The sequence below is a fragment of the Chelonia mydas genome, chromosome 10 (assembly GCF_015237465.2).
Source record: "Chelonia mydas isolate rCheMyd1 chromosome 10, rCheMyd1.pri.v2, whole genome shotgun sequence".
NCBI lineage: Eukaryota > Metazoa > Chordata > Testudines > Cheloniidae > Chelonia > Chelonia mydas.
The window spans coordinates 57,811,043-57,827,366 of record NC_051250.2 but is presented as its reverse complement, the minus strand read 5'-3'; the positions used below and the strand labels follow the sequence as shown (position 1 = coordinate 57,827,366).

The window sequence follows — 16,324 nt, the reverse complement described above, 5'->3', positions numbered from 1 at the left end:
CTGGTCAATAACAAGGTTATCTAACACCACTCACTGATCGCCACAGAAACTGAAGTCAAGCTCTCCAGCCTTAATGTGATACAGATATAAATGCAGTTAAAAGTGACAGGCTTTGGGAACTAAACATACTGTTCTTGGGAATAGTACATTTTCTTCTCTCATTACTGAGTACGTGTGCATCCACTGAGGGGAGAACAAATATTCATGTGGTGTGCAAACCTTTTTTGTTTTTAAAGCTAATTGCTGAGAAGCCTTTTAATACAGGGATATAACGCCACTGTTTTGATCACCCACATTTTATGTGCCACAAAACTCATATTCGATGCTATAGCTAGATGTTTGGTTTGCAAAAAGTCTCAGTTCTTGGGCACCTAACTTTATTGGCTTTATTGAGTCTACTTTTAAAAAAAAAACAACCCCATTGTATAGCACAGAAATCGGCTCCTTACTTTTCATTCATCAATTTTATTGATTGTTTGTGGATATGAACATAAACTTGTTTGTTCAAAGGCAGAAACAAATAGACTTCTGAAGGCCATTGAGGAGGCAAATAAGAAGATGCAAATTACAGAGACAAGTATACAGGACAAAGACGAGAGGATTGGAGAGCTGGATCGGTTCATTCAGCGCATGGAAGAGGTAACGTTCTCTGCTCACAAATGTTAAAGTATGGGTGCCAATATCTATGCTCTTTTTAGCAGAAATGCAAAACTTATATAGGAGTGCACCTGTTTCTTCAGTCCCCTGTGAGTCAACAACATCCCTCTCCTCCAATGGCCTCTATCCGACTCACCACTTCTATCTTCTTCCTGTTAATAAAATCAAAAACCCTTTATTGCATCCGTCCATGCTTTTAGCACTTGGACTGCTGAGGACACACCATGGCAAGTTGGCACCCTTTGCCCACTCTGCTGTTTGTGGGAGCTGTTACTTGCAAAAACTTTCAGGGCTGCTTCGGAGCTGAGACACACATGGGGCCAATCTTTATTTTGAAAGGACAGTTTAAAAAAACACATTTTATCTCCTAATAGCCTGTACAAGTTTTTCTGGATCCTTTATGGTCCTTTAGTGATTAGACATAAAATCTTATAAATGTACCGCTGACCTGGGCAACAAATGCATATATATGAAAACATTTTTATCTAAATGCATTGGGGAAAAACCTATTATTGTAATTAGTTTTAACTGGAATTGCTCCTTAGGGTTCCTGTACATCAGGATGAAACTCTTAAAACTTCAGACTAAGATTCCTTTTGAATTTTGATGTCAAACTTTCTGTGCATGTAACAACCATCTATGTTTCCGTGCACATAACTTATTTTTGATTATTTTTCAAAATACTCTGACAGTGACCCCAGATATTCAGTTTTTAGTCTACCTCTGATATATAAAATGGTTCTTCCTTACTTATCTGCACACAATATTGTCAAATGTTTCTCTCCTTGGCTCAAATATGGTCTACCATGCTGCAGCCTTGAGCATATTTTTACAATTGCCTTGTAACTCCCTCAAAGCAGAAATGCTGCCAGATACTTATCTCTTGTGACGTTAGCAGCACTGCTGTAGAACAAGTTGTAGCAGTTTCTGTTGTAGCAGTTTCTGTCATTTCCTTATATCTCCTGCCCTGCCTTCTTCTATTTTATGGACTTCGTTCCCGGGCAAAACTCACACTGGTTTTGAGATAATTGTTCTAATGTAAGTCTAGTAGTAGTGCAGTGCCTCTACTTACACATACAGTTATTATCTGAACCTTGTCTGTTGGAAGTTCCCTGATGTCTGAAACAGGTTTATTCCCCCAGTGTCAACTAAGGGAAATTTCATTGTAATTATTAATCTGAAATGATCAGTGATTCCATTATATTCAGTAATGGAGTCTGCAATATTATTTGTTTAGTGCCTTTAGCATGTCTGGCATTGTTCAATATATGAAAATAAATACAATCCCTGCCAAAGAACTTACTGTCTAAAAGACAGAAATGCAGAAGTAAGGACTCACTAGAAATCCTGAGTGGTGACAAGAACGTAGGGTTTTGGTTATTTTAATCCTAAAACATAATAAAACTCAATTCTTAAAAACCACGGTCTTGGTGTGCTTTAGCTTCAATTTAAATCTAACTACTAATTATTTGCTAATACAGAGAAACAAATATCGCCACCCACACTTGCTGACTAGATGGGATTACTAACCCTTGTTTAAACTATATGTAGTATATTAATGTCCTCTTTGCCCAACTAACAAAAGTGCATTGACTGGATTATAACTATTTAGGTGGACTCTTCTCAGTTTAAGATCTAGCTGTGACATAAATTAAAATAAATGAAGCTATCAGTTAGCAGTAATGTTGGATAAATCACTTTTGGGCCAGAGTGTAATTCCTTACTCTACAAGTCGTCCCACTGCGTTTAGTGGCGTTATTCATAGTGATAAAGGTGGTATTCAATGAGTAAAGTGGTACATTATGATCCTTGGTGTTAGGAAATGCATGTGAACTTTACTTTTTGTTAATTAATTTATGCAGTCAGCTCTAAACTCCTGCTGTTCTGCTTGTGTTGCTGTTTAAATATTTGGCTGTTATCTAAGGCCCCAGTCCTGGTCTCATTGACATGAAAGGCAAAACTCGCCTTGACTTGTGGTGCATGATCAGACCCTACATGTGCACAGATCCTCTCAGCACTCATGCTGGGTAACATTTGAACAGGACAAGTAGGGACATTTTGGGAGAAAAATAGGGAGACACCTCCTATCTCTGCCAAAATACATTGGATCAGGAGATCCTTTTGGAGGAATAATATGGAAAATTTGATATTCATTTTATCAACAGTGGTCATGTGGTTCATTTAAGCTCTGCATCCAAGACCTTAAATCAATCATATCTTCGATCTGTAAGAATTTTAGAGGGATGGAGTCCCTTTGTGGGTCAGAAAGATAATGTTCTTTCAGAGTTGCATTTCAGCTCACACTGTCTTTATCCTTCAGAGTCTCACTTACCTACAAAATTGCAAGCAAAGCTGCCCCTTGACACTGGCGCTGAAGACTGAAAACATTGCCATTTATCTTGTGCTCAGCTGAGAATTCAGGGTTCTCTTTATTCAAGCCTTGTTTTTTCCATTCTGTGCTTCTTGGCTGTAGGAAATACATGCTCCACCTGTAATATAGTAATAACTTGTAGCTGAATCAGCTTCTGTTTTTGTTTAACATATTATGGGCCTTTTTAAATCACAATAAAATGTACTTAAATTTACAATGTGAAGAAGCGGAGAAATAACATTTTCTTGTTTAGGAACGCCACCAGCTACAAAAACAACTGGCACAACATGAAATCCAGATATCTGGAGCAAAATCTCAAACCCATTCAGACAGACAGAGGTGAGATTTTACTCCTTACTGAGATTTCTAGCATTGTTAAAAAATTTTCAAACCTGAATCTGTTATATTAACTTTGGTTGTAATATGTTCCAGCTGGATAATTCCTTCCCAAATTCTATTTGCCTTATTTTATGTAGGAAAACTGCAAGAGAATTTATTTTGCAAAAACTCATCCTTCTTAGCTTTATTTATGAGAGAAGTTGAGTGCAATCATGATGGATTAGGTAGAGTACATTGCATTGCTGAGAAATCAGTTTTTAGGTCCATATAGTTTCATGCATATCTGCTATGCTTTTTTAAAATAGATATAAAAGACAAAGGTCAGACTCTTTTTTCAGAAGTGCTGAGCACCCAAAATCAGGCTGCTAGGATCCTTGCAATCAATATCTTAATTATCTCTTTCTCTAATATGTATATTCACAACATTTTAAAAAAAGTAATTTCTGTACCACATCCTATGTTGAACTGTAGGACAGCTCAGTGAGCACAGTCTGTGAACTCTTACTTTTTCTCCTTGGTAACATCTGCCTCTTGGTGATGAAGTGGGGATTGATCAGATAACGGCTTGTAAGTGCTAAAACAAACCATAATGTACCTGCAGCTCTCCAGGGCTGATTGTCTAGAAGATCCCAGATCATCATTCTGTTTGAACAACTATCCCTTGTGAAACTTCTCTAAATATTGGCAGCTCTGATATGTAAGGTAAAGGTGAGCTAAGTGGGTGGTGTCTGACAATGACTAATGACCAAACAGATAACCATAAAAATGAACTTTAGACAAATATAGGAAATGACATTTGTCAGTGGAATTTGGCTTATTTAATGCGGTTCCTTTTCTTGATCTACTTGGGCGTTGTGTTTATTTTTTTGTTTTTGTTTAGTTATTCTTTTATTTACATTGCATGGCTTCCTACATATTTACTTAGTTCTTATAACTTATATCAGGTCACAGCATCTGGAAGATGTTGCAGCTGGTCTTAGAGAACGAATCAAACATCTGGATGACATGGTCCATTGCCAACAGAAGAAAGTCAAACATATGGTTGAAGAGGTGAGCTCTAGTAAAACAATACATTCCATAAACAACTTTTTGAAGGTTTTAACACTGTACACCATAAAGCTGAATACATAGCCCAGGAGGGAGCTCTCTTCTAAGTCCTTCTGCCTGTTCCACTACCAAAAGCTCTGCATGTTGCTTGCTGCTTTATTTAGCCTGTTACCTTCTTACACCATGTTGCTTACTGCATCAATAGTGGATGAGCTATGCATCTGTATATTGCAAAGCAGAAAGAGGAAGTTAAAATGGTTTATACCAGTGGTTCTCAGGCTATAGTCTGTATCAGTGGTAGCTCTGGATCCCTTCCTGGTGGTCCATGGAATGAAACTCTTTCAGAATTAAGCAGTGAGTAATGGAGACGTGATGCACACAAGTAGTTGGGGTTGGGGATGTGGGGTGGGTGGGTGGGTGGGTGGGTGAGGAGGTTGGTTCCTTCTCTAAACAAGTGGTCTGTGGAATGAAAAAGATGAAGGATTATTTGCTTTTAGTAATATATCTATGAAAGATACTGTGCAGAAGAGATGGCTTTAATCTACCCTTATACTTCTCTAATCCTGGAACCACGTGGGGCTGGGTTGGTCTCCAATGGAAGGTAAAGCAGTTTTCCATGTGAATTCCGCGCTCATTTACCAGCGGCCTGTGCCCCAGTGCTGTTCCAGCAGCCAGGCCAGCTAGAGTCCAGGCAGGGCAGGCTGGGCTGATATGGCACAGGGTTTTGGACATGAAATTGGGTTTAAATTGGAGTGACACAGGGGAATCAAATTGCACTAGTGTATTGGGCCCAAATATTGTAGTCAGGGAGGACTCTGAAGATTCACCTTCAATTAGATTTGGACAAACATTCATCATGGTGGAGAATTATTATGGATGCTGTTGCTGATCTGAATAGGAATTCTTCCCTTAATTCAGCATTGTGGTATTACTGCTTTGCTATGAAAATTTCTGTATCCTGGTTTGTTTTCCTAGTTCCAAAGATGAGAACAGTCATTTTAACATTTTTTGTTTGTTTGTTTTTTGTTTTTAGCAGCAGCACTAAGCACTTTTTTTTTTTGGAGGGGGGGGCGGTGGGGAAGAAAAGTGTGTTTTTTGGTTTTTTGGTTTTTTTTTTAATCAGGAGTTGACACACACTGATTACATAAGTTTCTGGATAGGGACGTGTTGCCCATGTTCTTGGAATGTTAGCCAGCTGTCAAGTCATAATTTTAAATGTCTGAAAATTTCCTCACATCAAACACAGAATTTTTTATATTTTGATGTTACATTCAAATCTTCAAGTAAAAGGCATTAATATACAACATACATATGCATACGTATGTATACACTGCATGTCGTGTGGTGATACTTGTGTGCTAAATTGTAGAGCTATATGCTCATTTGCATTTATCATGTGCCTTTGAGTGCTTCACGTGTGCTCTTCTCACCGATTCCTCTTTTTCTTAGATTACTTCTAACCTTCCAAACCTCAGAGTAGTTTCAAAAAGCTGTCATTTTAAAAAAACATGCTGCTAAATAAATGGGTCCCCTCCTTCCCTAAAATGTGGATAGTGTTCAGTCCTTGAGCAGTGACAAGTGTAAGGTCCAATATTTCACAGGACTAGATATGGAAGATTTTTTTCAGAGTAACAGCCGTGTTAGTCTGTATTCGCAAAAAGAAAAGGAGTACTTGTGGCACCTTAGAGACTAACCAATTTATTTGAGCATAAGCTTTCGTGAGCTACAGCTCACTTCATCGGATGCATACTGTGGAAACTGCAGAAGACATTATATGCACAGAGACCATGAAACAATACCTCCTCCCACCCCACTCTCCTGCTGGTAATAGCTTATCTAAAGTGATCACTCTCCTTACAATGTGTATGATAATCAAGGTGGGCCATTTCCAGCACAAATCCAGGTTTTCTCACCCCCCCGCCCCTTTTTCCAAAAACCACACACACAAACTCACTCTCCTGCTGGTAATAGCTTATCCAAAGTGACCACTCTCCTTACAATGTGCATGAAAATCAAGGTGGGCCATTTCCAGCACAAATCCAGGTTTTCTCACCCCCCCCCCCCCCAAAAAAAAAAAAAAAAACCACACACACACAAACTCACTCTCCTGCTGGCAATAGCTCATCCAAACTGACCACTCTCCTTACAATGTGTATGATAATCAAGGTGGGCCATTTCCAGCATAAATCCAAGTTTAACCAGAACGTCTGGGGGGGGGGGGGGGGGTAGGAAAAAACAAGGGGAAATAGGCTACCTTGCATAATGACTTAGCCACTCCCAGTCTCTATTTAAGCCTAAATTAATAGTATCCAATTTGCAAATGAATTCCAATTCAGCAGTTTCTCGCTGGAGTCTGGATTTGAAGTTTTTTTGTTGTAAGATAGCGACCTTCATGTCTGTAATTGCGTGACCAGAGAGATTGAAGTATTCTCCGACTGGTTTATGAATGTTATAATTCTTGACATCTGATTTGTGTCCATTTATTCTTTTACGTAGAGACTGTCCAGTTTGACCAATGTACATGGCAGAGGGGCATTGCTGGCACATGATGGCATATATCACATTGGTGGATGTGCAGGTGAACGAGCCTCTGATAGTGTGGCTGATGTGATTAGGCCCTGTGATGGTGTCCCCTGAATAGATATGTGGGCACAGTTGGCAACAGGCTTTGTTGCAAGGATAGGTTCCTGGGTTAGTGATTGTGTTGTGTGGTATGTGGTTGTTGGTGAGTATTTGCTTCAGGTTGGGGGGGCTGTCTGTAGGCAAGGACTGGCCTGTCTCCCAAGATTTGTGAGAGTGTTGGGTCATCCTTCAGGATAGATTGTAGATCCTTAATAATGCGTTGGAGGGGTTTTAGTTGGGGGCTGAAGGTGACGGCTAGTGGCGTTCTGTTATTTTCTTTGTTAGGCCTGTCTTGTAGTAGGTGACTTCTGGGAACTCTTCTGGCTCTATCAATCTGTTTCTTCACTTCCGCAGGTGGGTATTGTAGTTGTAAGAATGCTTGATAGAGATCCTGTAGGTGTTTGTCTCTGTCTGAGGGGTTGGAGCAAATGCGGTTGTATCACAGAGCTTGGCTGTAGACGATGGATCGTGTGGTGTGGTCAGGGTGAAAGCTGGAGGCATGTAGGTAGGAATAGCGGTCAGTAGGTTTCCGGTATAGGGTGGTGTTTATGTGACCATCGTTTATTAGCACTTTAGTGTCCAGGGAGTGGATCTCTTGTGTGGACTGGACCAGGCTGAGGTTGATGGTGGGATGCAAATTGTTGAAATCATGGTGGAATTCCTCAATGGCTTCTTTTCCATGGGTCCAGATGATGAAGATGTCATCAATATAGCGCAAGTAGAGTAGGGGCATTAGAGAGCTGAGGAAGCGTTGTTCTAAGTCAGCCATAAAAATGTTGGCATACTGTGGGGCCATGCGGGTACCCATAGCAGTGCCGCTGATTTGAAGGTATACATTGTCCCCAAATGCAAAATAGTTATGGATAAGGACAAAGTCACAAAGTTCAGCCACCAGGTTAGCCGTGACATTATCGGGGATAGTGTTCTTGACGGCTTGTAGTCCATCTTTGTGTGGAATGTTGGTGTAGAGGGCTTCTACATCCATAGTGGCCAGGATGGTGTTCTCAGGAAGATCACCGATGGATTGTAGTTTCCTCAGGAAGTCAGTGGTGTCTCGAAGGTAGCTGGGAGTGCTGGTAGCGTAGGGCCTGAGGAGGGAGTCTACATAGCCAGACAATCCTGCTATCAGGGTGCCAATGCCTGAGATGATGGGGCACCCAGGATTTCCAGGTTTATGGATCTTGGGTAGTAGATAGAATATCCGAGGTCGGGATTCCAGGGGTGTGTCTGTGCGGATTTGATCTTGTGCTTTTTCAGGAAGATTTTTTGGCACTGGAAAGAGGAAATGATTCCCTGTGGAATGAGCCTTGGTTGATTTCCATGGGCCTATGATGATTTATACCAGCTGAGCCCTGCAGCACTTGATTCTAATCTTGAATGCCCCTAACTAAAGCTGGTTCTGATGCAATTTTCACAAAAATGTATTTGGAGTAAAAATTTTGACAAAATTGCAAATTTGGAAAACTTCCAACCCACTCTAGTCTTGATGTTTGATTTTAAAATCATGATAGTGTTAAACTTGGAAAAGATATTTTAGGCCATTTTTAGAGGCGTTTTAATTATTGGTTGTAATTTTCCTCTCCTGTACATTTAATAATTGTACATTTTAATATTAAGGGAGCCTAGTTTTACAGGCAGAGGGATACAAAAATATGTATCAAGAAAATGAGGAGGCAGAGGGATACAAAAATATCTATTTCTGGGTGTAACATTTGTGGCATATACTGAGTGCATAACACTGTGGTATAAAGGTTTTATTGGCACTTTCGCTTGGATGACCTGCCTAACTCATGGCTTCACCACCTACACGTCAACCAACCACTCCAAACTTGTTGTTAAAACCTTTCTACCACAGCATAGACAGGATTCATTTTCTCTCTCTCCAGTGCTCATTTATTTAATGGATTTCTGGCAGAACATATTAAGAATTATTACTAGAATTTCATTTCAGTGTAGATAAGCAAACTAGCACCCTGCAGATTCTTCTTTCACAAAACTACGAGAATTCTCTCTTCAGCCATGACATGCAGGGCAGGCAAGGTGATTCCAGGAATATTTGTGAAGAAATGCTAAATAAGATGAGCTAATTTTTGCTCTTTATTGCAAAATATGTACTAAATTGCATGGGTGCAACTTGTTAGGAATTTGCCTCAACATAGTTGTACCTACTTGGCTCACTAGAGGTTCTACAACTACAGTTTTTCCATATTGAGTGTTTTGGCAAAAGCATACAAAAATATTGGACCAAATTCATTCCTAGTGTAACTTCATAAACTTCAGTAAAATAATGGAAGGGTGAGTTTGTCTGGTTGGATCCTTATAATATAGAAGAGTATATTCATCTTGGAATACCTTTTTGTATCACTGCTAAAGCTTTAAAACAAGCTTTCTGCTCGTATGTATAACTTAATCACTGTCATCATCCTAGAGAATAGAAAGGCATATGACACCTATCAAGTCATTTCTTGGCCCTTGTGCAAGTCTCCACTTAGTTAAGATAAAAGGCTGGTACCTTGAATAGTTTTTTTTTTTTTTTTTTTTTAATTATGGCAATTGGGGAAAATTCATATTGTCACACAGCCATAAGGAATGTAAAACTACAAGAAACTACTGGCATCTTTGTTAATCAATTTCATCATGAGCTTCATGGACCTTTTCAGAGGCACCTTCTTTTTCATTTTCTTTTAAGGTGAACTAACTTCCCTTTCTTCTTTCTCCTTTTTCACCACTAACCGTTTTTGGCATTCCCAAGGTAGGGGTTTGTGATTGGTCAACCCTCATCAGATCAGATAATGCCAAATACAAGCTTGGGCCCTGAACTTACAATGAACTCTGTGTGTGTGGATTGCTGTGCCCACATAGAGTTCCATTACAGTCAGGGTTCTGTGCAGATCCCAGAGCACAATTAGCGCTGCATTCTCTACTTTCTGCAGTTCATAATGGATTCTGCAGCAGATGATGATCATACTGCAATAGGTTTGGGAACCCTGTTTCCTTAACTGCATGAGGATGGGTTAATTTATGCTTTCCCTAGCATTCTGAAGTTCTCTGTTTCAGGCTACATCTAAATTGATGTCAGCCTGCCTTTTTTTTTTTTTAAACTGTGTATTCAAATGGTTATATTTATTCAAAAGGCTAGAGTAAAGCAGTCTTATATATGATAGAAACTAGAGCTCCTTCAAAAAAGGAACAGTCCATGATGGGGAAGAGGTGGGTGTTAATGTTTTCTCCCCCCTCCAGTTGCTTGTGCACACCCTTTAATACTTGATTTACCTATGGATAAAGCACAATAGATGGTCATGCTTTTATGTCCATTCTGAAATCAAAGCTTCAAACGGAATTTCTTGGAGTGGATTCATTGCGTAAGCGAATGAGTGTTACTAACACTCATGTCAACACCAGAATTTCTGCTTTTGGTGGGGTGAAGGAATCTGTACTCCTGGAAATGGTGTCTGTGAAGACAGTGGCACCACTGATTTGAAAGTAAATTAAATGATGGCTTCATGTATCTCCTAAACATGGGAGATTTTAGAGCTCCACAGTTAAGTAAGGTTCAGAGACTTGGGCATACTCAGTGTTCAACAGAGTATACCCAGAACTGCCCCTTCTGTTAGTCTTTTAAATTATTTAGATAATGCAAAAGGAAATAGCTCGTAACTTGGGGAGGTAGAATTTATTAAGGTACCTTATTAATCATTATTGCAGTACATTCATGGCTTGTCTCTATTCAAAAACAAAAACCCATCCTACTGTTCATAGGGATGTGTTCATCTTATGAAGAATGACGACATCCTTTTGAATAGTATCATTGAAAAAGAGTGACAGTATTTTACAATTAGGAAATTATTTTATAATGCAGTTTGGCATCACTGTGGCCTGGCTTTGAGAAAACAGGTTACTCTAGGAACCCCAGAACAGAAATATGTGGTATATAAATTTAGAAATATCAATAATGCTTGTATGAGGTGAAGCAAAATGTTTGCTTTTTTTAACAAGAAGCTTTAAACTACAGAGCTAAGTGAGAAGCTCAGGTAAGCATCTGCTTGCTTGATTACAGAATAAGCTTTTGTTAGTTACCTCTCAACCTGTTAAAACCTAAATGTAGACTTAAATGCTATGAGATTCATTCTTTCAGTATAAATAACACTGTAAACTCAGTTTTTATTATTTATTCTGATATAAATTATTTTCAGCAATAAAAGTGAAGGAGCAACAATCTGTATGGAATATAAGTGGCAAGAGGCTAAGATCAATGGCGTTCTTTAAAATGAGGGATAGTTGAGGTCTGAATTGAACATCTTTATTACAACAGTATCACCGGATTCTGTGAGGATTAATACATTAAAGTTTGTTGGGCGCTCAGACACCAGGGAAATGGGGGCCATATAAGTATCTTAATATGGTACCGTCCCAACTGGATGATCGTTAAATCCCAGGAGACTGTACTGTTTAGTCAGACAGGCAGTGCATCATCTCTGCCTATCATAAATATAAAGGGAAGAGTAAACACCTTTAAAATCCCTCCTGGCCAGAAGAAAAACCCTGTCATGTGTAAAAGGTTAAGAAGCTAGGATAACCTCGCTGGCACCTGACCAAAATGACCAATGAGGAGACAAGATACTTTCAAAGCTGGAGGGGGGAGAAACAAAGGCTCTCTCTGTCTGTGTGTTGCTTTTGCCAGGAACAGAAAAGGAATGGAATCTTAGAACTCAGTCAGTAATCTAGCTAGATATGCATTAGATTCTGTTTTGTTTAAATGGCTGATAAAATAAGCTGTGCTGAATGGAATGAATATTCCTGTTTTTGTGTCTTTTTGTAACTTAAGGTTTTGCCTAGAGGGATTCTCTATCTTTTGAATCTGATTACCCTGTAAGGTATTTACCATCCTGATTTTACAGAGGTGATTCTTTTTACTTTTTCTTCAATTAAAATTCTTCTTTTAAGAACCTGATTGCTTCTTCATTGTTTTTAAGATCCAAGGTTTGGGTCTGTGTTCACCTATGCAAATTGGTGATGATTTTTATCAAGCCTTCCCCAGGAAAGGGGGTGTAGGGTTTGGGGAGGATTTTGGGGGGAAAGACGTTTCCAAGTGGGCTCTTTCCCTATTATATATTTGTTAGACACTTGGTGGTGGCAGCAATAAAAGGTAAAATAGGTTTGTACCTTGGGGAAGTTTTAACCTAAGCTGGTAAAAATAAGCTTAGGGGGTTTTTCATGCAGGTCCCCACATCTGTACCCTAGAGTTCAGAGTGGAGAAAGAACCTTGACACTGCCTGATCCAATTCCTATAGGTTCTAATAGGATATAGCTCTGGTGGCAAGACTGCACTCCAACTTTGGGGCACCTGGGACCAGATCTGTCAACCCCGTGGGGATCTGTTTTCACTGTGCACACCAGGATTTGAGGGACCTTGAGAAGCAAATATCAAAACTTAGACCCATCTACCCAGTTTCTTTGCCTGTTTTCCCAATTCCTGTTCCCTTTGCCATAAGATTTTCCTGTATGAAAAAGTTAACATATTTCCTTTTAACAGTTTTTCAGCCTAGCTCCATTGTAGTGCAATGCTTATTCCTATATAGAGGCAGCTTTGTGCTAGCCCTTACCTTTCTTTGTACCAAGAGTTTGTGTGAAATCCCATATATTCCGTGTATCCCATGTGTAGAAGGTGCCAAATAAATAAGAGACCCTGCCCCAGAGAGTCTATATAATTTAAAAGCAAATACAGGTTCTATACAGAAGTATCCAAAACTGAGCAAGCACAGACTGGAAATGAGTTTTTATGGCTAGAGTGCTCCACATAATAGGTGGATCTTCAGTTCTGTTATAGGAGGAGACTGAGGGCACTTGGCAAACAATAATTAAGGGGATGCTACAAGCAAGAAGGGTTGCATGAAACTAGAAGGGGCTGAAGGAGACACTGTCTAGATTAGGAAATATGCTAGCTAGTACACTTTCACTAATATGTTTTTAAACACAAGTGTAGACAGTGTCCAGCATTTTAAAAAAAGTGTTAGCAGGTTGTGGTCAACCCTAGTCTAGATATGTCCAAAAGGAGCAGTCCGAAGTGAAGCATGGATGTAGGAGGCAGTGAGGACAGATGAACAGAGTGACTAAGAGTTGATGCAGAAGGAGTCACTTTAAAATAATGCTATTAAACCCTGCTCTTCACAGAGGCCCCAATCTTGCTGGCATTGAATTCAATGGTAGTTTTGCCAATGCCTTCAATGGGACCAAAAATCAAGCCCAAGATCAACCTTCTGTGTTCGACATGCCAGGAGTGTTTTCGCCAAAGTTCTCCCTATTTTAACAGAAACCCTCATCTTACATGCTATAGTAAAAGTTTAGTCAGCTTGAGCTAGACAAACTAGTTGTAATTTCAGGACAGAAACTAACTGCCAGAGGAAAATAAATGTTTAAATTAGAGATGAAATGGAAATTGACTGGAATCTGTGACCTTCAACATCTCTTTGCATTAGACCCCACACAAAGCCATTTTGCAGCCTCATAGGGTTTCTTTATTGTGTGAGACACAAAGAGAATAGTTGGTTAGAGAACTTTCTTGCCAGCTGTTGTTGTTGTTGCATGATAAAGTCTGGTGTTATAAGTAGGGAAGAACCGCAGATGATTTAACACTGACAGATTTTCTCAAAGCAGAACTTACTTGTTAAATAAATGTGTTCCCAATTGTGACAAAGCTCCAACCTTGTCTCAGTGGGTCCCATGCTTCCAGGCAGATTTATGCTAGCCTCAGAGGCTAACTGTGACCTTCCTCATAGCCTTTCTCTCTCTAGAGGCAAGGGTCAGAGCCTACTCAGCCGTTTTCATCATAAGTCAGCAAGGGAGGTGGGAAGAAGCAACCCTCCCTCGCACAGTCACTGTCTCTGTGATTAATCGGGGAGAGTGGAGGCGGGGGAGGGAGCCTGGGCCCACTCTCTATTCCAGGCTCCAGCCCAGTGACCCTAATAGTAGCAGCTATTTGTAGCTGACTTTTTGAAACAGGACAAGTACAATTCCCTGGCCCACTTCCCCACAGCAGCCCCCACTTCCTCAACATCTACTTCATCCTTAACTCAGGGCCCCCTTCCTTGTGCCTGATCATAGAATCATAGAATATCAGGGTTGGAAGGGACCCTAGAAGGTCATCTAGTCCAACCCCCTGCTCGAAGCAGGACCAATTCCCAGTTAAATCATCCCAGCCAGGTTGATCCCAGATCGGGTTGGTCCTGCCCAGTTTCTCCAGCAGCACAACTTCCTACTACTACTCCTGACATACACCTCTAACTGACTAACTGGGAGGCCTTTAACTAGTTCCAGTGAGCCCTTGATTGGCTTCATGTGTCCCAATCAACCTAGCTGTCTCCACTGCTTTCTAGAAGGATCTTAATTAGCCAGGTGTCTTGATTAACCTGGAGCAACTGCCATTTGGTTACCATGGTAACAGGGATTTGTTTAGCCTAGAGCTAATGTACCCGTTTCTCATTACTTTCCTATAGTCTTCTGTCCCTGCCCTGTTACACAATATACTGTACTTCCTTTTTACTTACCATGCCAATGGCTGCATGTGAAAGACCCCACCACCATGGTAGGTGGAGAATCTCAATGTCTGGTGGCATGGCATATTTATATTTTTAAGAAGAAATTGTGCCAACTTTAGGAAGTTTACAGTGCAGGTTCTTTTAGGAAAGGAAGTGTCAGAGAAGGTGGATCATTTGGATCTCAGTGGATAAATCGAAGTGAGCATTAATATGGGAGAAATTGAGAGACTATCAATAGTCTGCTTCTTGCTCTCCCTATGTATACATCTTAAAGTACTTGGTTATTAACCAGACAGGCTAATGCCTAATGCAGTGAAAGAAAGTCAAAGATGGTGAAACTCTTAGGCAGAACTGTTACATTGAAGTGGGCAGAAATGTTTTCTTCAAAACACTTTCACTGGAGAGATCAGCCACCAATAAGATGATACAGAACTGGACAGGCAGATGCAGACTTATGAGACCTGAGGCAAGATGATAGCAGTGCTTCTGACCTGGTAATGGTGTTGCTGCCAAACCTTTGCCTCACTTTTTTTGTCTACTTAAATGCATGGACATGGGTGAAATCTTTAAAGTGATCTTTTCCTTCTCTTGCCATGGTGGAGGATAGCTGTAATTGCCTCCGTCCCCCAAAAACCTTTTGCAGGGACTTTGTTAAGAAAAACAACAAGTTAAAAGAACTTAAAATGAAACATAAAAATTTAAATCAAATTATTTTTAGGTTTTTTTTAAACAAACAAAAGTATTCATCTAGGCTGAGTGACTATGTGCTAAATTTCAACCTGGTGACATTTAAAAGATTTGAAGTTTCTTTCCTTTGCTTTTGAGTATTATGCTGTAAAAAGATCACATTTTCATTACACAAGGGACTTTATTTGACATAATAAAGCATTTCATCACTGAGAGAGGATTGAATTTGAAATTTGAAACTGAGCATTTTGGGAGAGAGAGAGATTTAAAGGGGAAAGAAGGGGTTTTTTTCCTTGGCAAGAAATTATCTACAGAATAGAAATTTAGAATGACATTCCCCTAACCTACTGAATTGAACTGTCTCCAGGTCATGGCACACGAGCTGTTCTCCACATTTAGTCTCAGATTCATTGGAAGATAAGTGGCGGCCAGACATAAGAAAAAGAAGCTATATCCTTTTTTTATTGTAGCAGATATTGGCATGAAAGAGAGAATATTTGTATACCATCTGCTAAGGAGTGAATCCTAACCCAAATAATGAAGATACACATTATATTGAACAAATGGAAAAGAGAAGGAATCGTGACAAAAAAGGCTATATGACCAGCTGAAAACTGCTTACTCAAGACATTTCAGAAACTCCAGGCATATTATATGGTATTGCCAGTTTTAATATGGAAATACTTTTAAAACTGTAAAAGAAGCAACACTGAAACATGGACTGTGGAATCACCATCCAAACTGGGATGCTGTATTTTTACTAACAAAACTCTATACTTGTGTGGGATACAACATCTCTATATTTTTCAACAAAGGAGCCCACATGTAGAAAGAAAAGCCATATGGGAACATGGCTTAAGAAGAGCAACTTCAAAGCATAAATGGCAGAGAATCATAATGCTGATGCTCAGATAAATTTGTTAGTCTCTAAGATGCCACAAGTACTCCTTTTCTTTTTGTGGAATGCCTCAGTGAATCTAAAAAACGAAGCTATACAGTCCAACATCCTACATGGAATGTATTAGACCTCTACAGACAACAAAAATAGAACCACCAGAGATCTTTG

The 16,324-nt window shown here is 39.7% G+C and overlaps 1 protein-coding gene across 1 annotated transcript in view; it reads left to right on the top strand.

The window, feature by feature from the left end:
* Positions 1-16,324, top strand: part of LOC102930848 (myocardial zonula adherens protein) — a 94,140-nt gene that overhangs the window by 44,276 nt on the left and 33,540 nt on the right. Inside the window, exons 8-10 of the mRNA XM_037910810.2 lie at positions 511-639; positions 3,282-3,367; positions 4,312-4,417. Coding sequence (XP_037766738.1) covers positions 511-639; positions 3,282-3,367; positions 4,312-4,417 — 321 coding nt within the window. The remainder of the gene's footprint in view (positions 1-510; positions 640-3,281; positions 3,368-4,311; positions 4,418-16,324) is intronic.